We start from the raw sequence: 27,064 nt of genomic DNA, 5'->3' as shown, positions 1-27,064 counted from the left end.
GCTCACTACTAAAACCTACACAAAAGTTAAGGTGTCTGAAGGCTACCAATTAGCCTTTTTCTGGTATTTGGATCAAGGAATAATGACAGAACCAGTTCTACAATAATTTAAATGAGTAACTGATTTAAATTTGGATTTTTAAAGTTAACTGGGATTTTTCAGTTAACAGGATCTTTCTCAGAAAATCTATTTGTATCCAAAAGATTATGATTTCTTTATTCCCTGAATGAGAAAATGAGGGCCGAAAATATTTACCTACTTTCCCCTCTCAATATGCTTCCCTTCACCACCAATGATGTCCTCATGAAGTCAGCTTGGTGATTTATTATGATGGCTCCTGACACAAATAAGAGTAAGAGATTGATTCACAGTGAGGAGGTATAGCAACTTAGGGTAATTGGACTATGAATTTTGATTCAAATATTGAAACTGATTGTTGGAGTCACAAGACTCAGTAATCTACAGGCATGACTCCTTTTTTTTTTCTATAAAAAGAGGTCCCACCAATAATAAATATGCATTTTTAATTGAGCAAACTATATAGATTTGAACTGTAGCTATGAAGCCAGAATTTTCCTTTATTGAGGAGGTAACAGAAGCTTATTGCATTTCAGTATGTTGTTTCTAGAACATGAATTGTATTTAGAACAAGGCAAGGGCTCTTAGTGTTTCACTGCAAGTTGTTCTGGTGTGTGCAAAGGTGCCTTTTCAAACTGATAAGTGATGGGTTGACCCTTGAGGCCCTTTGGCTGGGCAGAAGCAACTTTTGTCAACACCATATAAGATAAATCAACAGGAAGATGATTTTATCATTAACATCAATTCTTGTGCTGTAAATAACCACATATTCAGGCCTACTTATTTTAGAATCATAGAATAATTAAGGTTGGAAAAGAGCTTGAAGACCATCAAGTCCAACTTGATCCATCCGCACATTGTCTGAACCTTGCAAGGACGGTGATTCCACCACTTCCCCGGGCAGCCTATTCGATTGACCGCCACTTCAGTGGAGAAATTTTTGCTAATATCCAATCTAAACCTCCTCTGAAGCAATCTGAGTCCACTTCCTCTTGTCCTGTCACTTTACCTGGGAGAAGAGAAGACCCCTATTTCACTACAACCCCTTTTCAGGTACTTGTGATGAAGTCCCTAATGAGCTTCCTTTTCTCCGGGCTAAACAACCCCAGCTCCCGTAGCCTCTCCTCATCAGAGTTTAGAAAACTAAAGCTGTGACAGAATTAAACCTGACCAGGGATGTCAAGGGAAAAAATGAAAGCTTCTATTGGTGATAAAAGGAAGACTAGGGAAAATGTGGGCCCTCTCCTGAAAGAAATGGGAGATGTGGGTACTCAGAATAAGGCTAAGGTTACTGTTTTTCTTGAGTCTTGAGAGTGCAAACCTCATGAAGTCCAACAAGGCCAAGTGCAAGGTCCTACATGTTGGTTGGGGCAATCCCAAGCTCAAGATGAGACTGGGCAGAGAATGGATTGAGAGCAACCCTGTGGTGAGGGACTTGGGATACTGATGGATGAGAAGTTCATCATGACTCATTAGGGTGCACCTGTGGCCCAGACAGCCAACTGTATCTTGGGCTGCATCAAATGCAGTGTGGCCAGCAAGTTGAAGAAGGTTTGTACCCCTCTACTCCACTATAGTGAGACCCCACCTCGAGTACCATGTCTAGCTCTGGGGCCCTCTACGAAAGAAGGATGTTGACTTGTTATAGAGAGTACAGAATGGGCCATAAAGGTGATTGTAGGGCTAGAGTACCTCTCCTATGAAAACTCCTAGAAGAGTTGGGGCTATTCACACTGGAGATGAGAAGGCTCCAGGACAACCTTATTGGGGTCTTCCAGTGCCTAAAGAGGGCCTACAAGAAAGCTAAAGAGAGATCTTTTTTCAAGAGCATTTAGTGACAGAACAAAGGATGGTGGCTTTAAACTGGAAGAGGGTAGGTGTAGATTAAATACTAGGAAGACATTCTTTACTGTGAGGATTGTGAGGCACTGGAACAGGTTTCTCAGGGAAGCTGTTGGATTGCCCATCCATAGAAGTGTTCAAGGACAGGCTGGATGGGGCATTGTGTAATCTGGTTTAGTGGAAGATGTCCCTGCCCCTGGCAGGGGTGTTGGAACTAAATAGTTAAGGTTCCTTCAAACCTGTCTGTTTCTATGATTTGGCTGGTGGAGTAGATGAGAGACAGAGGCATGTCAGTGAGATGGGAGTGGAGGCCTCTCAGGGCTCTGAGGAGAATGACATGTATGGGCACAGGGATGACATGGTTCCAGCCATTAGGACCACCCTGAACTCTGAAAGCTGGGAAGATATCCTGGGAATGTTAACTTGTCTCAGGAAAATTAATTTGCCTTAGACAGAATTACATGACTCACTGGCAATATTTATCATAATTCGGTAGATGACAGGAACTTACATGTACAATTGCTTGCCTCTACAATCACAACATTTACTGTCTGCTATTACCCTTCCATGGTTTGAACTCAAGCCCTTAATGTTCTTTTAAGGTAGCATCCTTTTTTTTTCAGTCTGTCTAAGATTTGTTCATGTTGGAATAACAGCGGTTCTTGAAATTACATATACCTTAAAGCACGGTCTTTGGGAGATAAATTGAGTTATTCTATTTCTTTTATTACATTTTGGTTGCATTTTTATTATGAGATGGACTTGTATGTAATTTTGCTTCAGGATCAAAAATACAAAATTATCTAAAATGGAAAGATAGTCTCACAAATTCAGTTGAGACTGTGAGTTCTAAGGGTTATCTGCCGCCTTCTGATGTCATATTCCCTAGGTATCATTGTGTAGGCTTCTGATATATTCTGTGCCTTTATAACTGCTGCACAGATTATTTGCAACCTACTAAAAAAAAACAGGACAGTGGATTATATCTCTCTGATGAAAATGTGTCTGTTAGTTTTATAGCTGGATGTCTGCTGGAGATAGATGTATATATATATCAAGTGTACTCAACACTGGAAGCCTTTCCATCTAATATTATAGTTCCGGTGAGATGGCAAATGGCTGTGTTATAGCCACACCCACATATATACATATACACACATACTTACCTTACACAAACAAGTTTGCTATAATACGAAAGAAACAGAAAAATATTCCTGATCACTCAAATGGTGTCATTTTCTCTAGCAGAGTTAAGTAGAAACTAGTAAAAAAAGAGCAGAAAAATAGACCAAGTTATTTTGATTTGAGCTAAATTGTTCTGCTGGTCTCAATTTTTATTTTGTTATTATTTTGTAAAGTGCATTTATGTATGACGTACCAGTAGCTGCTGAGTATTAGTACCAACCAAGATGATGCAGTTACTCAAATAAATGCCACAGGGAGGGTAGGCTCGTAGCATATTCCGAGTTGCTTATGATACTTTTTTGTGGTGAAAATATGACTTTCTTTGCTGAGGTGATATGCTTCTGTGATGCTGCACATTTTGTTTTGTTGACTTAGTCAAAGGCTGTCCATCCATCTTTAAATTCTTTCCACTGGGTGCAGGTGGAGCACGGCACTTTCTTTCAGTTGCCAGTCTAGGGGTGAAATAAATGTCAACATTTCTGCTGACTTAAGTGGTGCCAGGATTTCACCCACACAGTCTAAACTTAACATGCTTGCTATGTTTTAGTCTTTTTCTCTCTCTCTTTCAGCAAGGCGGTCCTTGCAATTTTCAAAGGGCTATGAAAACATTATGATGTTCATTGTTTCTAGATTTTGGTGAATAATGACTTCATAGGAATGAATGTTGAAACAGTTGTAAAACTCATGCCCAAGTGTTGTTTTGTTACAGGAAAAGTAATGAACTGTGTTAGCTACACTCAAAAAATAACTCTTGGATCAATATGGTGGATAACATTCATGTTAGGAAGGTTACAGAACACAGGATTTGAATAAAATAGCTAAAGTTCTTCTTTTGCAACAGGACTGCTGGAGTAATTTGCTATCTTCCTATCATGGGTGATTTTAACGTAAATTTCAAAGAAGCTTGGACTATTGAAGCAAATAGCTCGTTCTTGAAGATCTTTTGTTGTTTTTAACACATTGAATTAGCTCATTACTGCTGAATACGTACTGGAAAATAGCATCTGTTTACACTGCAGTAATATAAAAATTACTTACCAGTAACAGAATAAGGAGCAATTTGCAAAAGCTAATCATATTTGTGCACTTATCTGCAAAAAGTAAATTGTTAATATGTACCCAAGGGAAAAAGAACTTACTGGTTTATGCAATTTAATAATAATATTAAGCATAACATAGAAAAGAATTTTTTTTAGGATTCAGTTTTAAAGGTCCTAAAAATATGAACATAAAAAGCATGGCCCTCCGATGTTGCTCCTTCACCTGTACTTACTGGTGTTTGAACTCCAGAAAGCATCCTGAGGTTCATTGTGCCCAAATTCGTTCAAATTGTCCATACACCTCAAATGTATACCACCAGCTTAGAAACCTACTAGGAGATTTCCCTAATGAGAGTTCTGTCTTCGTTTAGGTGTAAGTTTTCGGTAGAGTGTCCTTCATCATGTAACTTTGGGGTGCTGCAAAGCATACTGAGACATAGTATTTATCACAGCAATGAGATGTCATAGATGTAAACTGAGAGCTATTCACAATTTCAATTTGCCATTGGAGGTGAAGTTAAAGATTCCCTTTTTTTATCATTTTATTCAAAGAAGATTCAGAAATCGCTACAGCTTGTTACTAAAGAAATCAATTTTCCAACAGTAATTTTTTAGGGACTAGGGTAGATATTTTAATTTTTCCTTAGGTCTGGAATAATGAAAGGAAGAACAGCATAAAACAATAAAGGACAATAAATAAGTGTAAATTTGTTAATAAATGTTGTTAATTGGTATGAAGGAATTTGCCTGCTCCAAAGATTTTGGAGTCTCAGCATTAAATTTCAGTACCATTTGGAAATTTCACTCTTTCAAAAATCCCTGCCCAAAACAAATCTAAAACATGAAATGATATCTTTGGTTTTAAAATCAGTAAGGGCTTTTAACCTTTTTTTTTTTTAAATATTATACACTGTACAATTTCATACAGCTGTTCCAGTTTTGAACCTGATAACCTGTGCTTGACTAGAGGAGATGAGAAACATAAAAACCAGTGTGACTGAACCTGAAGTATAGAGCATCTTTGAGACATTTGTCCTATAACTTCAGCACCTAAAATGTCCTGTTGATTTCAGAGGAACTATTCTTACCCAGTAAAGTTTGTAGAATTGCAACCAATTTCTTTTAGCTTCAATAAGTACTTAGTTGTTTTTCAATGGAAAAAACCCCTAGATTTTCAGATTTCAGTGTAACATCAGATAGGGGGAAGGAAGGTTTGTGAAAAGGAGACAAGATATGGTGCAGTATGAACAGTAAGTGATGTCAGAACATGTAATAAAGTCTTGTGTACTATTTTGTGTCCCTAACCATGGCTTCCTATACAGAACCTAACAGACAGCTTAAAGGAGGGAAAGAAGCTGACCCGTCAGTTTTGTACTCGAAGATACCATATCAGGTTCTGTATTGATGATAGTACAGCAACCTATTTTAGTCAGTAAATAAACCCCATTTTTCAGTCTTCACTAGTTTTGGAACAATTAAATCTATTCACATATATGTATTACTTTAAGAACCTACAATTGATTTAATAACTAACTTGCCCTACAAGCGGGTCTGTGTGCACTATGCATCTCTAAAGGAAATAATTTGAAATACGAAGGCTCTGACCCTATAATAGTTGATAGAAGTGTGCTGGCAAACCTTGTAGAAATACACAGCATCTTTTGGACTTCACTGAGGCTCTGAATGAGTTCACAGAATCACCCAAGGATGACTGAAAGCAAGGCAAAAGGTATAAATTTATGTAAAGGAATAAATAGAACTTTATTGTAGACTGACTGATCTTCACGTTTTTCCTATGCCTTATAAACCGTTGTTCCTTCTGGATATTTTGATTGTTTTTCTCAAAATATTTTCTTGGCTAGTTGTTTAGATAAAACATTTAGTTTTTTATGCAAATTTGCTCCCATGGTATGCCACTAACCATTTACATATTTCTGTTCTATTTACATTGATTCATTACATTTAATTTTTTTTTTTTATGGTAGGAAACAACATTTATTAATTTTACTTTTTTTCCTCTTTTTCATGTAATATATTTTTTCTCCAGACGAGAAACCTGTAGTGGGACTTTTTAAGCAAACTACTGGCATAGGACTACTTTAAAGATACAAAATCTGTCTAAATAAGCAAAGAAGTAGTGGGCTGAGAGTTCTTTTGTTCCAAGGAAACATATTGCCTCTCCATGGATGTTTCTGCACCTGGAGGGCTTGGGTTTCTCTTGAAATATGAAGAGAATGAAAAAATAAACTCATCCAGGGAAATGATCACAGCTCCAAGCCTGTCTGAGTTCAGGAAGTGTTTGGACAATGTTCTCAGGCACATGGTGTGATTCTTGGGATGTCCTGTGCAGGGTCAGGAGCTGGATTTGATGATCCTGGTGAGTCCCTTCCAACTCAGCATATTCTGTAATTAGTCCTAGCTTTAAACTATCAGTCTTTCTGCAGCTGTGCAAACTTCTCACAGGAAAATTTCACATAATATTGTACAAATACTTACAACCTTCTATAAGAAGGCAGGACATTTAACCTGGGAAGCAGCTAATTGCAACCCAGTCTACATAAAATAGAGCTGTAATAAGGAAATTTGAGCATTTATGTTTCTTATTGCAGGTTTTGAATTTCTGCTTATGGATAGGAGTTGATCTAAAGGACACTGGAAACATTTACATTAAAATAACTATTGAAATATAAATTGAAAATTCAAAATGAAAAATTTATGTAACTGTGTATTTGAGTGAAAGAATCAGAACGTTGAATCAACATTTTTCAGGCAAACCTGAAATTTGAAAAACTTATAATAATTATAGTATTAAAAACAGTAATTCCAGTGAAAGTATTAACACTGTGTTAAAGCAGTGAAAATATCTCCATGAATTCTCTTTTGAGGTTTTCTATATACAAGTTATATTAACTTGTTTGTAATTTCAAATATAAAGTTCAAATCATACTGAATTAATAAATAAATATGCACTTTTTGAGCTTTTCTTGTTTTCTGTGAAATTTTTTGTAGTATCTTTGTGTCTCACCACTATTCTGCCATGATGCTTTGATTCAATCAAAAAACACCAGAAACTCAGAATTCAATGAGATTGCTATTATGAATGTAAACAGACAAAAACAGTTTCCTTGGCAACAGAAACCAGGTGAAAACACTCGGATGAGCTACACTAGACCCACCCACTTAACTTTCTTTAGTTGTAAGTTCTCAAGCTGGAGGCAGAAGGAATTTAGTATTTTTTGCTCAGACGGGGAAAGGTTTCTAAATTAAATGAGTCTCTTGACAGGTAAGTGTATATCCTTGACTCCAGTTAGCTGAACAATGACAAACTCAGATTCAAACAGGTGTTGGCTACCACTGTCATCCATTTTCTGATGACACCAGAAAAGACTGAACTTTTCAATACTCTTCAGAAAATTGCGGTTATTTTAAATTATTTTAAATTCAGCATCTATTGTTTTTAAGTAAACATTGGTTGTGTACAACCTGAACATGAAATTGCATTTACATTATTAATTTCATTAACACAATGACTAAAGGTATGTAAGTGCGTCTACTGCTAGTGCAGGGAATCTGGAGTGCACTTCTGCAGAATTATAACGAGGACATATAATTTCCTGAAGTTCTCAGTTCTGAAGATGTCACTTCCAAATTCAAAACTGGAAGCATGTATTATATTTGCTAAGCTGAATTAATACCTGGTCTATTTTGTCACATGCATAGCTCATAGCAGTGTGTACAGATCTACATTCTTCTATCTAATTCTAAAATTAATCTGATATTATTCACTTGCTTAATGTACATGAACAAAATACTGTATGAGTTTAATACTTTCTTGAAATTCTGACTACAGTAAGATTTGCCATGGGTAAAATAAATGATGTTACCAATTAATATGGTAAAAATTAAATGTAAATTTCATTGATACAAGTTTTCAAAAGAGTGTGTTTCATTTCCCCACCAAAGAGCTTACCCCAAAACAACCATATTATTATGGAAATCAGTATAAATAAAATTCCACACACAAGAACTTGATGACATTGTGAAAAATAATTTTAAAACTGCTCTGCCCTAAAAAAAAACCCAACAAAATAGATGGTAAAGCACAGTCTGTTTATCAAATTTCAACATATAATGTAATTTTGTTGTGCTTTATGAAGTACTGGTGTCCTTAAAAGAAAAGCACCAGGAATGGGAAGTAATGGATTACTTGAGTTACCTTCCCTTCAGTATATATATTTTGATGCTGTGTCTATCACCTCAAAATGCTGCATAAAGTGTATCATATATCTAGAAAATCTTTTGTGTCTTGATTAAGTAATTTCAGGTAATACCACACTCAATGGCAGCTTACAGTACAAGTAGATACATGGTCATAAAGATACTGTGTTATGGGGCAAATGATGTTAAGCAGAAAATTTTGACCTTCTTTGTCTGACCAAGATAAAATAGCTTTTCCTTCCCATAACAAAAGTATGATATTCCTTTCCATAATGAAAATGATATTGATTTTCCTATAGAATGGATGATTTTACCATAAGAATGGGGTCAATGCCAATCTGTCACAATGTGACGCAGACTCTTGCCAGGTGCAGTCTCTCATCATTATAGAGATGGCTTTGGAAGGAGCCCAAGTACAGGAAGTGTGATAAAGCAGCTTTATTAAGGCAAAGGAGTTAGTGAGCTCAGAAAGCACCCATTCTCTCTGATCCTTGAGTCTCAGGGTACATTCTTGAGTATATATTGAATAAATGTTTGGAAAGGGGAAGAGGGAATAGAAAGCTTTTCTTACCATGGAAAGATGAAATTAATACCTGGGGATTAATGTGCTGGGAAATTTATTTTATTCTGGAGAAATTTATTACTTTTTTTTTTTCCTACAGAAAAAACCTTTTTGGTACTTGCCTTGCTGTTGTTTTTTTAACTCTTGTGAAAATGGCTATAAAACTATGATTGATCATACTCTAGGGGTCAAAAGCCCTCTCTCAGAACATGTCTGAAAGAAGTCATATTACACATGTACTGTTTTATACCATAGTTACATCTGAGTGCATAATGTAATTAGATTACAGAGTGATGGTGGTGATAGAGTGCACAAAAAAGTGAAATTACACATTTCAGAAAATAAAGGTAAGCTTAGCAGAAAGAAGAAATGAAGATAGACAAAGTTTATCTGCACTGTAATTGATGGCAGATTGTATTTGTATGTGCCAGGCAGAAATTAAAATACTCCTTCAATATAAACATGTAATTGTGTTGAAATCATCTTTAAAAATTGCATTATATGTCTTTACTTAATCTCCTATTCTGCAAAGATTTGCACAGGTACCTAGTTTTTTCTTGTACAGTGTCTGTGAAACTGTTGAAGTTCATGAAGTTCCTCTCTTTTCTTGAGAGTAAGCACAGGACTTGTGAATAGTCCTGAATTTCCTGCATGTACTCACTGAGCAAACAAAACAGTAGGCCTTGTAAGAAAATATTTTTTAAAATTTAAAATAACCTCAAATAAAAGCTTACTTACTAAGTAGAGTAAATACATCTCTGTGAAAAAGACTGCACTATCCTCTACTCAATCTTTTAAGTATTGCTCACAGTTAAAGCCCTGCCCTAGGCTGAAAAAAGTGTTGGGCATCTTAGGGCTGTTAGATATTCTCCCTGTAAACTTTTCCAGTTAACTTAATGGAGAAGTTCTGTAGAGATCAACTCAGGTTATGTAAATGACACATATCTGGAAGAGTAGGGATGTCTCGGCTGCATACTGCAACCTCCCCTGAGCAGTGCTGCCATCACTGACTGGCCAGGCTTTGGAGTCAATAGAAAAAAATGTCATGCTTGTTCCAAAACTAAAAAGGTCATTTGAATTTTATCACTTTCTTGTGTGCGTAGAACATCTGTCAAATTATATTTGAAATACTTATTCACTGCCCAACTATAGGAAAATATTCATACTCAAAGATTACAATGAGTTGTAATATAGGCATCTCATAAACATTTCCTCATTTTCCTGACTTCCTCAAGGAGAGAAGCCTTCTTGGCTTATGGAGTTGTGTGTTTTTGCTTTCCATGTGTGCCCTCTGTCAATATTACTTTGAACCGGGAATCTAAATTTTTTTGTTGTAGAGCTTTTTGTTCTGGAGAATCCTGACATCAGTTGCCAGTGTAGTAGCCAAAATTACTACTATCGTAGAGGGAATAACAGAAGAGGGGGTGGTAGCATCTAGTTGCTGCTGAAACAAAGATGTGATATGATCTTCTCAAGTCTCAGACAGAAAAAAAAACTTTTCAGCACTCTCAGCCCTTGTTTGGTTCCTTCTAATGGTGCAGAGAGACTGCAGCCATGCTACTAATTGGCCAGGTGAAAGCGTGGAGCAGAGCACTCTCTACAATGGACATCTTTCAAAATGCACTGTAAAATGAAAAAATTATAATACAAGATAGTTGGATTTCATTTTCTAGAGGATAAATCAGTGGAATATATTCACTACATTTTTTGCAAAAAATTTCTTTTCTTTGAACTGACTTTGATTATGAAGGTGTTGCCTAGGGAGAATGATTAAGGCAGGAAAAAAATCTAAGAAGAGTGGCAATGTGAGGTGGACCAGGATAGAAGGTGCAGTGCTGCTAAGTTGAAAACTCTCTAAGAATAAGAGGAGACCTGTTTTTTGTCTCAATGCACAAAATTAAGCAGAATGTTTTTGTTGGACCAATGCCTAAAGAACATAAGTGAGAAGACATATGATTCACTGAGTCAGGCACTCAAACTTATTTTGAAGACTTCCATGTAGATATTTCAACTGTAATTGTAAGAGAATAACTGTCTGGATTGTTTAAAATATTACATCTTTCTCAGTGTATTTTACACATTGCAATTTGCTTGGTAATATGATGTCCTTATGGTGATTGTGGTACAATATTACATTTCTGCAAAGAAAATACAGCTGAGATTTTACACTATGGTTGTATTTTCTAACTGCTCACAACTGCATATAGACCTTTTTTTCTTTCATGGTATGTTTATGTCTCTGTACTTACACACACACACATATATATATAAATATTTGTATAGACAAATACATTTTTATATATTAGCATCTTGTGAAGGCTGCAAAAGATACAGATTAGAAAGGTCCCTAATTATTCAACACAACTGCATGGAACAAGAGGAAGACTTTTGTTTTATATAAGAGATGCTTAAATTGGCTTGTATGGCTCAAATAGGCAAGAAGTCATTACAAATAACATTGAAAAGTGACTTGCTGTTTAGGCATTTTGTTATTTCATTAAACTAGTTCCCATAGACCAAAGTTAGTCTACACATAATTTGTAGGATCAGAGCCCTCAAAATTTGGTAAAGGATCCTTGAGTTTTCAGCTTCAGATAGAGAGTAATAATCTGCTTTTTACTTTCATGTTAGACGTCATTTTCAAGAATGGATGTAGTTTCTTAAAGTTCACTATAATTTTGCACCAGCAATATTTGACATATTTCTCATGCTTCATCACTTACTGGGTTACACAGCTGACAGTGACTTGTCTTCACAGTGCTAGAGTTAATTTTGTGTATCAAAAGTGGAAACTATGATAAAGGAAGAAAGTAAGCTCTTTCTTAAGGTATTCTTCTAATACATTCTTTTGTAATCATATAAAGAAATAGAATCTAATATTAGAGGGTTTTTGGTATAGCTGACTGACTATGAAATATTCTAATAGGAAATATTTTTCCTAAACAGTGAGGGAATATTTGATTTTAGATAAGTTTTTTTCTCAAGGGAAACTGACTTCCACAAAGATGAGCAATTATGAAAGTCAGTACCCCTTTGCAAAACATGGAAAGGGAAATTCTCACTTGATTCCCATTGGCTTCTGTAGATATGAGGTTTCACCTCTAACCTCTGCTCATAACTCATTTGAGCACAACTTCTTCAGGTAATTTAAAAATATATTTTTTTTTTTTCTGGTTGGTTTTTACAACTGTTGAATTTTAAATAGTTCCAGAAGGAGACTCTTTGTCAGCTTTCTGAAGGTGTACAGTCTCTTCATTCAGTTAAGCATCATATTTGGCACCAAAAACTGGGACTAACTGGTCTTTGACTTCTCTGCTCTCTCTCAATATTTCTTAATTCTGCATGAACGTTGGGAATAATTCCATTTTATGATCTATCTTATCTTTGTATTTAACCTAGAAGTAAATACCATTTAAGGAATGAGGCTACAAGTAAAAACCATTTAAGCAGGGAAGATTATTTTAGTTCTCTTACAGCTGCAAGGAATGATTCCTTGAGGTACCATATTTTGTGTTGCTGTGCTGAAAAAGATATTTATGGATATTTTCCCATTTCCTACATCTTACCCATGCAAGAAAAGATTATGACAGACTTTTTCTTTGGGTTTTTTGGGGGGTTTTTTTGTGTTTTTTTTTTTTTTTTTAAATAAGGTTCCAGTTCAGTTTTAAAAGTTCAGCATAAGATAAATTGGAGCTGGTTAAATGCTTAGGAGCAATCTGTTTGCTCTCACATAGAACTCCCATTAACATGCCAGCTACAGTTGTATTGAAACAAGCTCATATGGCTTCATGTCCCCACAGAGGAAGGAGATTTAAACTTTGAAATAAAAAAGTCATAAAGATCTTATTTAAGTTGAAACTGGGTAAAATGAAAGCACTCTGTGGGAAGTGAGTTATGGACAACTCTAAGTAACAGCCATCGTACTTGTAAATTTGAGCAATGTGTTTCTACTTTAGAGCAATTTCATTAATATATTTCAGAGCACTGAAAAGGTCACCAATTTCTACATAGGCCCTCGCTGTATATTCCTTGTGTATTCAACATGCAACTTGAGATGAGGTTTGTGGAGCTATAGCTGTGAGAATTTGAAGAGAACTGTGGATGCAGGAATCTTAAACCTGGGGTTCTCTGCCAACAGTTCTGTGAATTAAGTTGAGCTGTGTATCAAACTTAAATCAATATTTATAATTTGGTATTAAGGACCATGTTCTGACTACATTTCTGATATTTGATGAATGACATTGTTAGTTAGGGAAAATAAGTTCAATCAGAATCTGAAGCTGACTGATGATTAAATTTGACTAGAAACTGTAAAAACAGTTGACATGGTAACAACACAAGGGTGTACAGTATAATGTCATTTTTAATGTGTCATCATAACTTAACACTGGTCTCTTGGTTTGATTATAATTAACATTCCTTGACTGTTTGTATTTGGCTTACAATATGTCTCAATGTTATGTGTTGAGAGTTGTAAAAGGTGCATGATTGTGCTGTTTCTGTTCAAGTTGTTTCTAATTAAAAACTTCACTGTCCAGTGTTCTTTCAATAAGGGTACCTATTACAATATTTATATTACTTTAGGTGTAGAGAAACTGGCTTTTCAACCAAACTGAATGATGCATCTCAATATTCAAGAGTGTATGTGTATGTGTGTATATATATATATCTATATATGCATACACATACATGAGTCTGTGTTTATTGGTTTAAACAAAGTCTTTCACTTCTTCCCTACCCACCTCATGCTTCTCAAATCTCAGGCATCTGGAAGGAATCAAGAGTTTTCATGTAAGCTGAAATTCATAAATCTTAGGAATAATATACTCTATTACAGTGATATTCATTAGAACTTCTCTCCCCAAAATTCAGCAGATCAAATAGTATTAAATAAGGGTCTAATGACTAATAGATTCCAGATAATGCAGGATTCTTCTACCTGCATGAGTAGCTTAGTAATTTGAACGACTGTGTCTTTTTGTCCCTTTGATGCTTTGGATTTATAGCCACTAAATTCCATATATCTTGGAATATTCTGTTTTGATTCTTCTGATTCCACAATAGAAAACTTTTGCCTTGCTTTTCTGTTCTAAGTATCTTCTATTGTTTCATGCCAAAAAGAAAATACTGACCTTTGTGGGTCCTTGACCTGACCCAGAATAGCTGCTTTTCATTTGTTCAATTCTGCAATTGTTAAATTTTTACTATATTTCTAGAGTCTTCTCTTTCAAGTAATAAAGGAACTACTTTCAAAAAAGTTTGAAGTTTAGCAACAAAAACATAGGCAATGTTTCAGTTTTTTAACATCAACTGAAAGACTATCTTTCTTATAAAACTTAAATAATTAGTGAAGAAATAAACTCTGAATATTCATATTAATTCCAGTGTTTCTTTTATAAGGTTTAATCTTATATTTCAAATACTATTCTTATAATATACTTGTGCATAAATTAAATGAAGAAATTTTGTTATAACTCTTGAAATAACAAAAAAACCTACAGTGTAATGCATAAATCTTAATAGTAATGCACATACAAATCTATTTTAGCTTAACAATATGAAATAGCCAAAATATATTTGGAGCTGTGAAAGGATTTGTGTGAGCTTTCTCCTTTGAAAGGATGCTCCTGGCTTTGAATTTCAAACACTACCTTTTGTAGCAGATGAACAAAAGTAATCCTCTTTTTTTTTAAGAAAGCCAGCTAATTGCATGTCTGTCTCACATTCAATTAAGTCTTTGGTGATGGGCTTTGAAGGGTATGTTTTATATTTTCCTTTCTTTTGTTTGGGCTGGTTTTGGGTTGGGGTATTTTTGATTTGTTTTTTTACTGTCAGTATTTGCTGAGAAGTTCTGGATACCACTGTTAAACTGTTCTTTGAAGAAAGCTTTGACAATCTCTACTTTGAAATAGAAACTGGAAAAGTACAAAGCTGATGGGAGGAGAGTGCCATCCTCCCTGTTGCCTGAGAATTATTTTTTCATATGAAAGCAACATAAATCTTAATAGAAAAACTAATGATAGCAAGGTAGACTAAAACAACCTAATTTTGGTCTATATTACACCGTTATACAGTAATATACAGTATTTATTGAATTTGGGTTGCTTGAGTACTTCCCCCATTGTTTTCCAAGCATCATTCTAAATATAATTTCCTGTTTGGTCACTACTTGGATAATGTGAACGGTACCCATTATTGAAAGGTAGTCTGTATTTGTACTAATACAGAGAATGCCAGTTTAGAAATGAGCCTGATTGCATGGTTCATTTTGTTCTCCTTTGTAGAGCCAGGCTGCGGCCCACTACAAAGGCACTAAACATGCCAAGAAGCTCAAAGCACTGGAAGCCATGAAAAATAAGCAGAAATCTGTTACTACCAAGGACAGCGCAAAGACTACCTTCACTTCCATCACTACCAATACCATCAATACCAGCTCTGACAAAACAGGTTAAGCGACAATCTTTGTTGGTTTCATTTGTTTTGGTTTTGATTTGCTTTGTGCTTTGGTTTGTGGGTTTTTTTTATCTTGTTTAATTCCATGTCTGTTTGTTTATGTGCTTGCCACATTTATTCATGCTCGATCCATCTTTCTGTGTGATATTGATTTCTTTTAGTCCTTTCAGTAGGCTGGTGAGAGTTTGATAGTCATGTAGCCAATTTCTCTTAGTGAAAAGAGGCTTGACATTCTTTTACAATGGAATGCAGTACTCATGACTTGATTAACATACCAACTGATCTAAACCTCCTGGTCTGTATGCAGTATCTCTCTATAAATAATTATATATGGCACATTACTTTTAACACAATGTAACAAATTTCACAATTTGTGTGTAAAGCCTCTTAAAAAGCATTTTCAGTAAAAACCTAATTTTCATGAATTTCAAACATTGCATTATTGTTTTAAAATGGATATTGCATGGTTTTTAATTGGAAAGAACTGTATAACCTCTATTCAACACAATCAGGTAAGTGCTATTGATGCCAATTATTCTGCTTAAATGAGTCTTCAGACTAAAATAATAGCTTTTAAATTATTGTGTGGGTAAAAGTTGCTTCTTTGCAAATAAAATATATGTGAGTATTTGTAAAGTCAACAGGATTTGGTTGAGACTGCATTTGAAATATGTAGCTATTGCTGGAAATATCAATGGCAGGTTTGAAGATCACTAAGGGGTAGTCTAGCGTCTCACAGGGTATAACTGCTCTTGTGTATAAAGGGATACAGTTTGCATATTTAGTCATAACCAACCCTCCCTCCCTAAACAAGACAAAAATAAACATAGTAAAGAAAAGCTAAAGGTCTGAAACATCAGAGACCTACCTACTGATGCTGAAAACTGCTCATTTGGAACCAGTCCTGATGCAATAAGTTAAGCACTGTAAATGGATATGGACTAACCAATTAATATAACAGAAAAGTACCTTGCAGACATGTGTAGTACCTTCCTTAAGATACATCTTCACTATATTTGTCATAGACGGATATCTTTATGTCTATCTCTCTCTATATATATATATATATCTTTGTTGTACCCTTTATTGTAGACAGCATATCTTTTATTGAAATTTATAAAAACTATAATGGGATGACTTTAAAAAACATTATTTTTGTGTTTGTTGGAAAAAAACCCCACATTCTGAGAACTTTTGTATCATGAAAGAAACGAAGCATGGGAGAATAGGAACAATGTCAAACACTATTTGTGGAAATATGTGTTTCTGAACATACAAATACCTTTAAAAGTTTTTCCTGCTGTTCCATGTTGACGTAGTCAGAAAAGGAAGGAGGATGTTGTGTGAAAAGAGTGATTTATTTTTTTCCCAAGTATGATCTAGTGGTTGGAGAAAATAACTGAAGAAAAGAGAGATCTTTTAAAGCTTTAAAATGTATTATTCAAAAGTTTTTTTCTTATGCTGTGTAAGTTTGAAGGATTTTCCAAGGTGCCTTAAAACCAGTCTGTCTTTCCATCAAGCTTTGAATTAGATCCCTGACAAGATATATGAACTGTCTTATATCCAAGGTCAGTAGTACAAATCAGTTTTTATATTGGCATAAGTAGGAAAATATCAGAAATCTAGTTGCACACACAAGCAATGGCCTGTGCAGGAGTTTTCTCAGCTTTACACATGGTTTTTAACTTTCTGGATTAATTTCATAGAATGTGTGTATACACACATGTATTTACATGTATAAATATATGTATTCTATTTAAGAAATGCTGACCTTTATGGCATTTTAAAAGACACATTTTGAGATTGACAAACAACCCTAAATCAGACAATTCCTTAAAATATTAAGACCCATATTCAACTACTGGCAAAAACCCTATTCAATCAGTGGTTCAAAGGAAGGCAGCAAACTCTACCCACATTCAGTTATTACAGGTCAGCATTGATGTGACTGGTAGCAGAATAACGTCCTTGGTGTAAATTATCCTTTGCCAAGCACATATATTTATACATGTGAGGAAAAAAAAATAATTGGGTAACCAAAAGGATGACATTTTTCTGTCTACTATGACAAGGTAAAAATTTCATAATTTGAATTTTCTTTTCTTTCCAGTTGTTTTTATATCTTATATTTGCTGGATAAAAATTTTAAGGGCAAAATTATTTCAGAAAGCCAGAATAACCTCAGAATATACTGTGCTGTGAGTTTGCACATATTTAAATGAATACCGTAAAAGTCAAATAGTCTGATAGTACTATGCAATTCTTAGGGAGTAGTTGTACTAATGAATATAATTCATTAATTAATCCTTCATAACTAGAAATAAGTTTTGTTACTAAGGCCATGATCATTACTTGTGATCATTTGGAACAAAAGATTTTTCTACAGTATTTTTAAGCTGTCTGCTGAAGATTAATACTTGATCCCAAATACACTGAGGATAGGGTCATGTTCATATCACCTCTTATATATCATCTATAGCAGTGGTTAAATGGTGAATTGCACGTCAGTCACAGCACATTGGTCAGCACAGGGTACACCGGTTCCATGTACACTTAGCAGCTCCAGTAAACAAAATGTCATCAGGAAATCTGCAGTGCTATGCAATGAGGATTATGAAAAAAATCGCACAGTATACAAACTGATTCAAGAACTAAAGAAGCAATTTGTTATGTTGCTTGTTCTGGAACTGTTCTGTTAGATGTGGCACCAGCATGTGTTATTGGCACTGTGCAGCTCACAATGTAAGCAAATTCCTTAAAGCCTCTCATACATGATTCCTGGTGTTTAAATTATGTGTTAAGGAGAAAACATAAAAAATGGGGTTATTTTGCTCATTCTGTGAAAGTCACTAATTTATTGTTTTTCCCTTTAAACAAACTTTTAGAATTATTAGAAGGCTTGAACTTGAGAAATCTTTTGGGAATAAAATATCATGAATAGTTATGTTGACAGACATAATGGGCAATGCCATTCTCAAGATGTAGGAACTTTGTTATCAGTTCTGTTATTTAGCATCCTTCTTTAATCTGTATTTAGCATTTGTTATGTTATACCTGTAGTCACTTAGGGCAGAAAACGTGACGATTCCAAGGCAAAAACTACTTTATGGTATCGTACAAGCTGAATTTCAGTATTTCATGATTCTCCAGTTCATGAGTGACTTATTTTTGCTATATACTAACACACATGCATACTGCCTTTATTGTTGCTTTTGAATGCTATACGCTACGTCTTAAATCCTTTGTACTTAAATGCAATGAACAGCTCTTAAAAACAGAGAAAAATGTTATGAACAGAAATAGTGTATATCTGGGCCAAGGCACAGACAAGATCATCTATCACTTGTATAGCCTTAACAGCTATGAGGTCCCTGTGCTGTCAGAGAACAAAATACTGGCACCCATCCCAAAAAGCTTACAGTTCTACAGAAGATGAAAGACAACGTAGGGAAACAGACACTGTAAATATAACAGGTAGGTGTTTTAAAGGAGTGGTGACATAAACATGTTCAAATAGTACAGGCATCACAAGAAATGAAAACACTGAGGTATGGATGAGAAGAAAAAGGAAGAGGTTTGGTTTTTTCTTAGATACTGAATGCATGTGTTGGTGACAGCATGGGGGAAAGCATAAATTCTCTTATTTTTTCTTCACTGAGACATGAAAATTCTTCTGTGGAAAAAAAAAATTTACTTTCACTACCCCTTTACAACCTTCCCTCCCCTCCCCCCTGCTTTTTCTTTTTATCTAAGAAGTGATATTTCTGGTCAACAGATGAAACTTGTTCCTGAAATACTAATTCAGTCCGACTGGGATAATTCTGAAATAGAGAGTACTTGGAGTGGGAAAGAACAATCATTCTGGCAAGATCTTGGGCATAAAAGTGAAGACAGGAGAGAGAAAGAAATTGGAAATGCCATGGTAAGACAGGGTAAACTCTGAAGGAGGGGGAAAGGAAGACAGCATGAAACAAAAATGTTGAGAAAGGTATGCAGGCGTTTGGCAGCCACAATACTACAGGATCACAGAATTTTTGAGGTTCTGTGAAGGGATGTCAAAATGGGCATCTGAAGATTGACAAGGCCACCCCTACAGGTCAGAGTGGAGTTAGCCTGAGCAGGATGCTGAGTATCTTTTTCAGCTGAGTTTTGAGTAACTTCACAGCCTTTTGTTGGCAACTCATTCTGCAGTTTGACCAGCTTAGAGTAAAGAAGAGTAAAGAAGGTTTTTTTATATATCAGTCCAACCTCCTGTATTTCAGTTTCTGGCTGTTTTGTCATCTGGACACCACTGAGAAGAGTCTCTGTCTTTTTTATTCCCTGATCTGATAGATATTTATATACACTGCTGGCTTACGTTTGAAGTAGTGCCCACCAGGATCCCAGGTCCTTCTTCACAAAGATGCTGTCCAGATGCTTAATCCCCAGCCCAGACTGGTGTGTAGGGTTATTGCTTCCCAGCTGTGGGACTTCCACGCTTCTCTTCACTGAACTTCAGAGGACTCCTCTTGTCCAACTTCTCCAGTCAGTCCAGGTTCCTCTGAAGGGCAACCCATCCATCTGCTATATCAGGTACTCCTCCCAGTTTTTAATCATCAGCAAGCTTGTTGAAGGTGCACTCTGTCCTATTATCATTAATGAAGACTTCTAAAAATATTGGACAATCTGTTCTAGTGCACAGTCACCTGTACAGTAAAGAAGCATTTTCTGCCCATTGCTTCTTGTCCTATTGGTTGGCACCACCAAAAAGAGCCCGGCTCCATCTTCTTGACACACTCCTTTCATATACCTACAGACATTGATAAGGCCTCCTTTCTCAGTCATCTCTTCTTGAGGATGAACAGGCCCAACTCTCTCAGCCTTTCCTGCTAAGACAGATACTCCAGTCCCCCAATCATCTTTGTAGCTCTCAGCTGGACCTGGTCCAGGAGCTCCATGTATCTCTTTTACTGGGGAGCCCAGAACTGGACACAGCATTCCAGATGCAGCCTGGAACCAGGGCTGAGTAGAGGGGCCAGATCACATCCCTCGCCCTGCTGGCAATGCTCTCCCTTAATGCACCCCAGGATACCATTGGTCTTCTTGGCCACAAGGACACAGTGCTGGCTCATGGACAGCTTATCATCTACCAGGACCCCCAGGTCCTTCTCTGCAGAGCTGCTTTCCAACAGGTTGGCCCCCAGCCTATACTGGTGCATGGAGTTATTTTTCCCCACGTGCAGGACCCTGCTCTTGCCTTTGTTGAATTTCAAAAAGTTTTTCTCTCTACCCATCCCTTCAATTTGTTGAGGTCCTGCAGAAGGGCTGCGCAGCCCTCTGGGGTATTGGCCACTCCTCACAGTTTTTGTCATCAGCATACTTGCTGAGGAGACATCTACCCCTTCATCCAGGTCACTGATGAGTAAGTTAAACAACACTGGGCCCTCTATTGAACCTTGGGGGACACCACCAGTGACAGTCCTCCAACTCAACCTTGTACTACTGATTAAAACTCTCTGGGATCCTCCATTCACCTCACTACCCACTCATCCAGTCCACACTTCCTGAGAGTGCTTATGAGGATATTATGAGAGACAGTGCCAAAAGCCTTGCTGAAGTCCAGATAGACAAAATCTGCTACTCTCCCCTCATCAATCCAGGTGGTTGTTTCATTGTACAAAGCAATTAGGTTGGTCAAACGTGATTGTGGTGAATCCATGCTGACTACTTCTGATCGCCTTCTTGTCATCCATGTAGACAGAGATGCCTTCCAGACAGAGGCACTCTCTCACCTTTCCAGGGATTGAGGTGGGGCTTACTGGCCAGTAGTTCCCTGGGTCCTCCTTGCTCTTTTTGAAGAGTGGGGTAACATTTTCTTTCTTCCAGTCTTCAGGCACATCATCTTTCAAAGATGATCATGAGCATCATAGCTAAGGTGTCTGCCCGCTCTCTCAGCACTCATGGATCCATCCCATCAGGACCCATGGACTTGCAGATGCCAGGTTTGCCTAGGTCTTCTCTAACCCAATCCTCCTGGACTAAGGGAAAGTTATCTTTCTGACATTCCTTTACCCTGGTCTCCTAGGTCAGAGATTCCTGATTTGTTTGTTTGTTTAGAAAAACATGAACCCTTTTCTCATCTAATATTTTAGACATGGGAAGAAAATTATTGCCTTATAAAAGTAGATTTCTAGAGTTTGTATGATATGGTAATAAAACATTAACTTCATCTTTCTCATATTATCTTCAACCATAGGTGTCCCAGTGAGCACATACTATTAGAACATTGTGTCTCTCAGATCTAGTAAGAAATCAAGGGACTCTGCTATTAGTCAGCACGTACTGCTTTAGTCAAGATTCAAAACTTCTATTCTGAATTGTAGGGAAAACTTCAAACATAGTGCTCAAATGAATGCTTGTTTGTGTGAATATTTGTAAATGGACAACATATAGCTGAGAAGTACTACACCAGTTTCATTTAGAAATATAAAGAGATATTATTTGATTGTATTTATAATAATATGTTATTGCATGTTTAATTGCAATATATGCCCTTCTTTGTTCAAGACCAGTACTTTACTGTTGTTTCCTCCAATATCATGGATTAGCACACCTTTCTTACTTCCTTTTATCACTTAGATGGTCAGTGCCATGTGTTACATCAGTCCTTTGCACAGTTGTATTTGTGCAGTTCCTGGTTCGGGTCCAGAACCTGTAATGGAAAGAAAGTCCCATTTTAAAATGAAAATCAATTTCCTCATCTCTGTTTTCCGTTTATTTACACTTTTATTTCATCTCTCTCACATTCAGCTGTTTATAATAAACATACATTTTGGCAATGGCTAGACTTAAATGTTTATGAGGACTTTTGTATGTTAAAAATTACTGGATTGTTTCTGGTATTGCTTTGTGGAGCTACCCTATTTTATCACTTATTCTTCACATTACTTGTTTATCCTTTGTTCTTCATGACAAACTACCCTAACTTTTCCTTTCCTAAGGAAAGCTAAAGAAAACGCACTGATGTATTTGTGATACTAATATATAGTTAATGGCAGTATGTTAGATATATATATATTATATACTTTATATATATACATGTATTTATATACAAATATGAGACATAAACTAATTTATGTTTAAAGTGCCACTGTCTATTTATTAGGATTTTTATAGACAGATTTACTTGTAATCTTTTCTAACTAAAAGAAACTCTATTTCAAATAATAATACTAATGTGAACTGTATTTAAAATTCAAAATATTATTTAATAATATTTAAAATCTGCTGGTGTATGCAGAAACAACTTACTGTATGATCCCAGTGTGAAATTTGCTTGCACAACTGAGGTTGGCACAACTTAGGGATATCCTTTTATATGTAATTATTATATTATTACATGAAGAATGTTTAATCTAGGAATACAATTCAGTGCAGTCTGTTTGTTTAACTTACCTGTTTTATTTCCATATGCTTTATTATATCATAAAGTGTACTTTTGTTTCGGCAAGTGATTTCTTGAGATCATTTCAGCATTGCTTAGGGCACAACAAAATTAACAGGCTAACTCTGGGTTCAGCTTGTGAGATGCTGGATGTTAATTGATTTCCCTTAGAAGTCAATGTTTTACTACACATCAAAAAGTTAAAAATATGACATAGTAAATGAGGAGTAATTCCATAGTCATTAGCACAACACAGATGAATTTCAGAGCAAGCTATGTCTTCATGGACCACTTCCCAGTCACCCAATTCCTAAAGCTGAACTTTTTCTTTTTTAATTTTATTTGAATGAAAAATCTTTAAAAGTGACTATAGTCTGAAAGAGATGCTCTTGTTTTCTGATTCTCTTGTCATTTGGTTGGAAATCAGAAATTACTATTTCACGGCTATCAGTTCTCTTAATCACATGCTTGGAATAGTCAGCCCAAACCAGCGAAATTAAACCCTGCAACACCATCTTTCACTTTAAATTGTCTAAGCTTTGACTTTACCATACTGCAGACAATCTCTAGCTAACTGCAGCACTTAATGTTATCAGCATTCCACAGACTGTTGTACCAATTTTGTATTAGAGCTTGATGGCAATTTGGAAGACAATAGCTTCCCTTTTGATCTCTTTGTAGAACTAGGGCTTTTTCTTTCTTTCTTTCAGAGTGTAGCTAAATGGCGATAAAAAAATTACAGTAATTTATGTGTGCCTCGGTTGATCATGAATGTGAAATAAAATCCTTCTTTGCTTGCATCCATGTATGCTGAGAGCTCCATCATATGAACACCAAGTGTTTTTTTGTGAGCCTGGCTGCCTTGACAACAATTTTATGCTTGAATAATCCTGCAGATAGAAACCACTATTTTCAGTCACAACTTCCGTATCAACCTATTGGACCAGTATGAAAAGTCCAATACTAACAACAGTGTTGTTCGTAGGTCTGAAAAGACTTTTCTGTTGAAATATTAAGTAGAGTATTTTGTAGTACCTCAGGGAAATGTCAACTTGGCTTCTGTACGCCCACAGTAGTAACTGGAAATCTTGGGAGTAATCTTCTTTTTATTACGTGTCTGTTTATCACAGTTATTCATCAGTATTGCTCTAAATAAAGCACCATGGCATGCATCTGCTTGATGACTACTCATTCTTCATAGTGCGTTTTGTTGTTATGTAGGGAATGGCATTGATACCAGGTAGTAGGATGGGTCTGAAGGCACTGCAGTTGTAGCCATACAGATTTAAAAAAAAAATCATAGTATTGCACTCCTAGATCTTCTTTCAGCTTGTTATTGATTCAGAAAGCTGTTACTGTTGAGTAATTGTTTATGGACTAATTTAGAATGGAGTAAATCCAATGCTCTCAGATAGGTGGTCAGATTTTGCAAGTATGGAATTTTTCAAATGAAAAGTGTCTGTTTTGAGGGCAACAAAAGAGTAGATACGTCCTTGTTTAAGTGATCCATCTTTTTTCAAGCCGACATCATATTGAAATAGAAAGTAGTCTGTTAGCTTTGGAGGACGGGTCTTCTTTAGCGAGGGACATTTCTAAGTCAAAACCAACCTCATCTCCAAAGATGCTTTAGAGCTTACTTAGGTTGTTTTCTTTTGTGTTCTGTGTCTCATCCTTGCTATGCCTAAATCAAGAAAGGTGAGGAGTGTGGTTGAGAATATGAATGAAAGTAATGTGCTAAATGTTGGAACCATTGCTGTGTGATTCCCGTAGAGCACTGTTCAGAGGGATTTAAAGACAGCCATAGCTGAAATAGTTGTATTAACAACTATTAACAAATAAACACGGGGGAATCTGCTTTACCCAGTCATTGGCCATTTCATTTGACATTCGTGTTACAAAAACTCAGGACAGCAGAGATCATTCTTTCCAGAGACAGACTATTCTATGTGCATATAGTAGCTGTTTCCAGAAATAGACCAAAACTGAGTAATATTAAAAACTACTGTAACAATGTGAAGAACAATTTTATTTTGCAACAATTGTATTTATTCTGTCTTCCATTTGATATTCCACAACTTTTAGTAATGTATTTAAAGTCTTTGCAGATCAGTGATTTCTTTCCTCGGGTAGAGAAGTCTTATAGGTGAAATTCTTCCATAATGTGTCATTTTTTTGCTAAAATATACCTTCCACTTACTGTATTAATGGAGTTGGACTTCACAAATATTCATTTTATATTTGGTCCCTGTCAAAGATATAACAAACTTTAATATCAGACAGGACCAAAGACTTTCTCAGTTCCTGCCATTGTTGCCCTTCCTTACCCCTAAAGAAAAAAAAGAAGTGTTGTGTTTTGAATTAGTGAATCTATGGTAAAATACAAAAATCCATCTAACATCTAGTTCTTTTAAGGTTTGCTAGCATTGCAGTTGTAATTCATCTAAATAAGACTAAGCTAAGTTTAAGCTAAGCTTAGGATTTGTAAGGTATATTAGCACCAGCAAACATCAAGTTATCTTGAGTCAAAGCAATATCTGTTTGAGGAGGAAAGTAAACATGCTGTTTGTCTTCATGCACCTGAATTCTATGCATCTTAGACTTAATGCAGTTTCCCTCGTGCTAAATGGCTTGCTTGAAGGTAGTTCAGGCAGGCCACACCTATAACTTCAGAAGAGGTATGTTCAGAGTCTCTTATTCTCAAGATTCATATAGTGTTTCAAACATTTTGAAGAATTATTGTGTATTTCTCATTTTATTTTTTGTGCATTCTATACTCCTCTGTGATACATCAAGCAGTGGTCTCTCAGTATTAAAGCTCGTGTTTTATGGCATGTCCACGGCAGAGTAAGTATCAAAGGAGCTAGAACAATTTATGTAAATTAGAAATTAAGAACTACAGAATAGTATTACAGGAAACAAATGGATACAAAAATAAATATAGTCTCATCAAGGGAAATAAAAAGGTGCTTTTATAAGTAATGAGAACTAAGGAACTGTGTCTTAATAGATTTAATTTGAGAAGGGAAGAAACCAGTTTACTCATGTAAACTTGATGATAATGTTGATGTTGAAATGTTTTCCATGCTAATGGCAAGATTAAGTGTATTTAACTACAAGGGCTAAATTAGACAACAGATCAGGAAAACTTGCCTAAGAGAGTTTTAAAAGAAGCAGATAAAGAGTGTTCTGGATAACTGTTGTGTTTTTCTGTTCATTGTTGACACTGTAGAAAATCCAGAGGACTAGAAGAAAGTTAATGTTGTGTCAATATTCACAAAAGGTAAACAGGATGAGTCGAGTACTTATAGGTCTATTAACCTGACACTAATCTTGTGAAAAATAAAGCGGCAGCTGGCAGAGAACTAGAGTACTGAAGTAAATGAGATCAATTATATAATGGTAATGAATATGAATTGATAGAAAGTTAGACTTCTCTGCCTAAAATTGTTTTTATGAGATTAAATGTTTGATTGAAACAGGGTAAGCATCTTGATGCTTTGTGTTTGCACGGCTCTAGAATGTGCAGAGGTTAAAAATTAGCTAAGATACCAGAATGCTACAGAATTAATATGGAACACATCAAGCAGCTTTAAGCCTGCTAATTATAGGCGTTGGAATGCAATCTTGAGGTACAAACTGGCGTAGAAATATTCCAATGAAATCCTTTTGCAATAAGGTTTTAATTCCAATATAATCTTACATCATTTGTTACCTGCAAGCAACTATGAAGTCTTTACAAATGGCATAAAAATTAGAGTTTTGGGCAAGTAATAAAGATGAGCTGTAGATTCAGTGCTTCAAATGTTTTTAATGTAGAAAAGAACAATATGGAATTTATTGAAAAGTTGGGGGATTTGATGTAAAGATGAGGTCTGCTTGGGAGTACAGGGCTAAATATCTGCTACACAGGAACCACTGCTATATAGTGATGCTTCCAGAAAGCCTTGTGAAAAAACCTTTTTTGAGAATGATGAAGGAATGTAAAGATTTTGGTTTATCTTATTACTGTAATTGAAATATTTTTATTTTTTTATTCAAAGAATGTCATGAAATGGAAACTTAAGGAAGATCTAATACAATTACTGAAGAATTAAGTAAGACCTAATACTAAAAGACCTAATATGACAGATGCATTAAACTTGAGTATTTACTTTATCAAAAAAAATATAAGCAGTATTTTGATTACGATCTATAAAAATTTGCATGAAAACAGCAACCTAAGAGGAAAAGAACTCCTAGTATTTGGAAGATGTGGCAGTATCA

The 27,064-nt window shown here is 35.7% G+C and overlaps 1 protein-coding gene across 3 annotated transcripts in view; it reads left to right on the top strand.

Moving 5' to 3' along the window:
* The window catches only part of ZNF385D (zinc finger protein 385D), a 410,553-nt gene that overhangs the window by 333,144 nt on the left and 50,345 nt on the right, over positions 1-27,064 (top strand). For all 3 annotated transcript variants that reach the window (XM_027880952.1, XM_027880954.1, XM_027880953.1), the window contains one exon: positions 15,210-15,372. In XM_027880952.1, the coding sequence (XP_027736753.1) occupies positions 15,210-15,372 (163 nt within the window). The remainder of the gene's footprint in view (positions 1-15,209; positions 15,373-27,064) is intronic.

The sequence above is a fragment of the Empidonax traillii genome, unplaced genomic scaffold (genome assembly GCF_003031625.1).
Source record: "Empidonax traillii isolate 1590-97213 ecotype Southwest subspecies unplaced genomic scaffold, ASM303162v1 scaffold81:size2596050, whole genome shotgun sequence".
NCBI lineage: Eukaryota > Metazoa > Chordata > Aves > Passeriformes > Tyrannidae > Empidonax > Empidonax traillii.
The sequence above is the reverse complement of the archived record's forward strand: the minus strand, read 5'-3'. Positions and strand labels throughout refer to the sequence as shown.